General features: G+C 34.6%; 1 protein-coding gene across 1 annotated transcript; it reads right to left on the bottom strand.

Annotated features, from left to right (window-relative positions):
• Positions 1-370: 370 nt before the first annotated feature.
• LOC137027882 (zinc finger protein draculin-like) lies at positions 371-3714 on the bottom strand. The gene is made up of 3 exons (XM_067396477.1): positions 3444-3714; positions 2747-2890; positions 371-2091 (listed from the first exon to the last, which is right to left on the bottom strand). The coding sequence occupies exons 1-3, from the start codon at positions 3460-3462 to the stop codon at positions 776-778; spliced, it is 1479 nt and encodes a 492-aa protein (XP_067252578.1). The 5' UTR covers positions 3463-3714; the 3' UTR covers positions 371-775.
• Positions 3715-4483: the final 769 nt, after the last annotated feature.

Below are 4483 nucleotides of genomic sequence, written 5' to 3'. Positions count from 1 at the left end.
ATCTCTTAAAATTTTAAAACAGGTTAAAGAGCAGTCTCAAGTGATTTTTATTAATACAATAAAGTTAGTTAAGTTGGTATGAGCCACCAAAGTCTTCAAAAATATAGAAAATAACACAACGTGAAAATAAAATTGTATTTTGGGAAGATTATGGAAATGGTAAATACACCATACTAACATGAACCAAATAATAAAACATGGACACTGCTCTTGATGAACTGAATAACATGGAGCAATCAAAAGGGGCATGGAGATGAAAAACATCCATTCACTCACAAAAGTTTCTAAGGGGAATGCAAAACTTATATAGCTAATGATCAAAACTAACATTTTTTTCATGACCGTATTCCTTCAGAGGATTTGTAAAATCAACACGCATTAAAATTGGACAATAAAAGTTGTTGATAAAATGAGTAACAAGTTTATTCAAAAATTAGTTGGTGAAGAGGCATAAAAATGAAGTAATATGAATACAAATGAGAGATATTTCTCACTTTAAAAAGATAGTAAAAGCATCTCAAGAGAAAAAGAGAAGCGAGATCTTAATCTCACACTTTAAAATAAACTGATCACAGAAACAACTTTGGATGATGTTTCTTTGTCCTGATTGATATGGAAAAGAGCTTTTATTGCTCAGCATATTATTGGGTCACGTTTGGTCAGGACACAGTGTCGCATTTGAAAATGCTTACACCATGATTTTAGACATTTTCTTTTTTGTATGCCTGAGTAGAGAAGATAATTGATTAAAACTCTTGTCACAAGGATGGCAGTTTTACAGCTTCTCTCCTGTGTGAATCTCCTCATGTCTTTTCATGTGTCCTGCCTGACTGAATCTCTTGTCACAGTGTGAACACTTGTAAGGTTTTTCTCCAGTGTGAATTCTCTGGTGCAGCTTCAATTCAGCATCTGTAAAGAAGGTCTTCCCACAATCAAAGCACATGTGATTCTTCACACCACAGTGTCTTTTCTGGTGTATTTTTAAAGTACTCGACAGAGTAAAACTTTTTCCACACAAAGAACACATGTGAGGCTTCTCCTTTAAATGAATTTTCAGGTGGTTCTTCAGGGATCCTTCCCAAAAAAAGTTTTCACCACACTGATCACAGTTAAACGGTCTTTCTCCAGAATGAGAACGCAGATGTAATTTGAGCGTGGCCATCCTTGTAAAACTCTTCCCACATTGATCACATGTGTGCGGCTTCTCTCCAGTGTGGATTGTCATGTGATTCTTAAGGGTTCCTTTCATTGTGAAGCTCTTCCCGCACTGATCACATTTGTGTGGCTTCACTCCCCTATGAAATTTCATGTGAAGATTAAGACTTTGTTTTTGTGTGAAACTCTTCCCGCATTGATCACACGTGTACGGTTTCTCTCCAGTGTGGATTCTCGTGTGATCCTTAAGGGATCCTTTATGCGCAAAACTCTTCCCACACCGATCACATGTGTACGGCTTCTCTCCAGTGTGGATCCTCTCATGACTTCTCCGAGATGATGAATCACTGAATCTCTTGTCACAGTGTGAACATTTGTAAGGTTTTTCTCCAGTGTGAATTCTTTGGTGCAGCTTGAGCTCAGCATTTCTAATAAAGGTCTTCCCACAATCAAAGCACATGTGATTCTTCACACCGTCATGTCTTTTCTGGTGTTTTTTTAAATGAATCCGCTGACTAAAACTTTTTCCACAAAAAGAACACAAATGAGGCTCCTCCTTTGTATGAATTTTCAGGTGTTCCTTCAGGCAACTTTCCCAAAGAAAATTTTTACCACACTGATCGCAGTTAAATCGTCTTTCTCCAGAATGAGAATCCACATGCATTTTAAGAGTGCTTGCATGTCTGAAACTCTTCCCGCACTGATCACATGTGTACGGCTTCTCTCCAGTGTGGATCATCATGTGTTTCTTTAGGCCTGCTTTTTGTTTAAAACTCTTCCCACACTGAGGGCAGGTGAAAGATTGTTTGGAACTTTTCAGTGAAAAATTTCGCTCAGTCTGTGAGCAACCCAAAGATTTCTTTCCGGTTTTGACCTGATGGTGTTTCTCCTCCGCTTCACTCAGTTCTTCACTCTCATCATTCTCTTCCATCAGGTCTAAAATAAAAGTAAAAAGCTTTTTTTAGTAAATCATAACAGAAGAGAGAAATGTAAAAGGACAGGACATGAATGCTGGAAAAATGAACCCTGATGTAACATCAGAAAGTAGTAGTTGCTAAACAAAAGTTTGAATATTGACTACATTCATAAACTCTTACCAAAGTTACCATAAATCATAACTTCTGTAACAATATCTTGCTTATAATTTATTAAAAAATATGTAACGTTTATCAGCAACTTTAAATGACAATTTTCTAATTTATGCAAAAGAATGCAAAGTCTATTTTTAGAAATTAATAAAAGCAGTCATGCGATTGTGAAATGTTTACAATTCATGAGGTGTAAAGTGTTAAACAATTGTGCAAAACTGTGAATCAGAAATAAATGTAAAATAAAACCGCTCCTCTAGTATTTAGCCAGATTTCCTGATCTTGATAGTCAACATAAATGTTTCTTAAAGCTCTTTTCACCAATTTGTTAAAAAAAGAAAAGAAATTCAAAGTTCAGGCTCAATTTTGTTATTTCAACAGTTATTTCACAGCTCCTAGAGTTTTTTTTTACTACGACCTCTAAATCTGGATGAACTGCTGGAAATTTTAGAACTTTAATGATCTTCCACATGGTTAATGATGGATCAAGAATAAACACCAACCTCTTTGTTCTTCAGTATCTTCATGCTCCATTCTGCAGGACTCTGGATCACTCATGTTCCCACTGTTCAGCTTTGTCTTCTTCACTTGTAGACTGGTGGGAATACTCCAGCAATTATTGGTGAACTGTTGTAGGAGGAGCTTCACTGAAGATTAATTGGTTTTTAGTTCGCAGTTGTTTTTACACGAAACACGGTTTATCACAGACTATAACAATACATTGTAAATATCAAAAGTGGTCTGTTGGCACCAGTGAAATGTGGTAGTTTACAGGTGATCTGAATGAATCAGCATAATGAATGAGGTGAAAACTATTAAGTATTGAGATATAGAGGCTGTTAATAATGACACTCCTGAAAGCCTTAAAATCAGCAGAGATTTGACTTTATTATAAGTGTTTGCAGTAGAAACACTCTCTTCCCAGTAAACACAAAACGCTTTTACAACTTTTCACAAACCTGACCAAACTGCAACTATTTTGAGGCGTTAAGTGTTAGTTAACGTAAGCTGCACGTTGAAATAAGATGTTTAAATGTAGACGTCACAGTATTCTACGTTGTTTGTGTAAAAATATAAGTCATGTCAAAATATAAGTAGCCTAACATTTTTAACATTAAAGCGATTCAGTGATAGAGTAATGCGAGACCGCAGACAGCCTGAACATCAAAAGAACTTAAAAAGTGATATATGAATGCTTACTTTCAGTTGTCTCCTTCATTTACCTGATATATTCGAATCGAATAATCCTCCTATCAATAATTTATTTGCTGTTTCATTGTCCACACGAACGGGAATGATGGGTGAAGGTTTAAAAACGTTATACAAATTATTTCGGTTGTATACTGAATATTTTGTTGATATATTCAATTCACGTTAAAGACCCGGATAAATGTTTAATCGTTTTACACTGGTTTATGCAGTTTTACAATCTCTGATTTAGGCTAGTACTCTTTGTACTGTGATTGGGAAGGCAAATTAATGTCCCATATGGATGACGTCTGTACGCTATCTATAGGTGCGTTCACGCGGCCTCGTAATTCCTGTAGTCCTGTAGTTGGATTCTCTTTTCAGTAAAAAAAAATCCTTCAGTCTGTGATTCACTCAGTTCTTGACTCTCTTTTTTTATTTCTAGAAATTAATAAAATCAGTCATGTGATTGTAAAATATTTACCAAAAAAAAAAAAAAAAAAACATTATGTAACATGGTTGCAAAGATTGTTAACCAGATCTAAAATGTAAAACAATTTAGTCAGAGTTCCTGATGTTGACAACTAGGGATGCACAGATACAGATACAATTTTTTCCAATTTCTGATATTCCAAATTCTTGGCCCAGGTGAAAAAAAAAAGTGCATTTCAATAATGTACTTAAAGTACTCTATTTTTGCGCAGTAATTTTGTACTTAATATACTAAAAATTCTTCTTAAGATAATCTTAAGAACATGTAAGTGTACTCAACTGTGCTATTTTGAGACAGCATGAAATATGAACTAAAATGTGCTTTTAATATACTATCTCTGTATTTAAAAATATATATTTAGTACACTATGGGTTCAAATGTACTATAAGTGATATCTAAATATATTTTTATTATGTGTTTGATTATTTGAGTCAGAATATTGGCTGAAAGACTATAAAACTGCTCTGGCATAGTATTATATTTCTCACAATCTGAGATGAATAAAACATCAGTAATGCATAAAATTCAATACAAATGACACCCATTTTTACAGCAGTTT

Source organism: Chanodichthys erythropterus, chromosome 10 (assembly GCF_024489055.1).
Source record: "Chanodichthys erythropterus isolate Z2021 chromosome 10, ASM2448905v1, whole genome shotgun sequence".
Classification (NCBI taxonomy): Eukaryota; Metazoa; Chordata; class Actinopteri; order Cypriniformes; family Xenocyprididae; genus Chanodichthys; species Chanodichthys erythropterus.
This window is presented reverse-complemented; position numbering and strand designations above follow the sequence as displayed.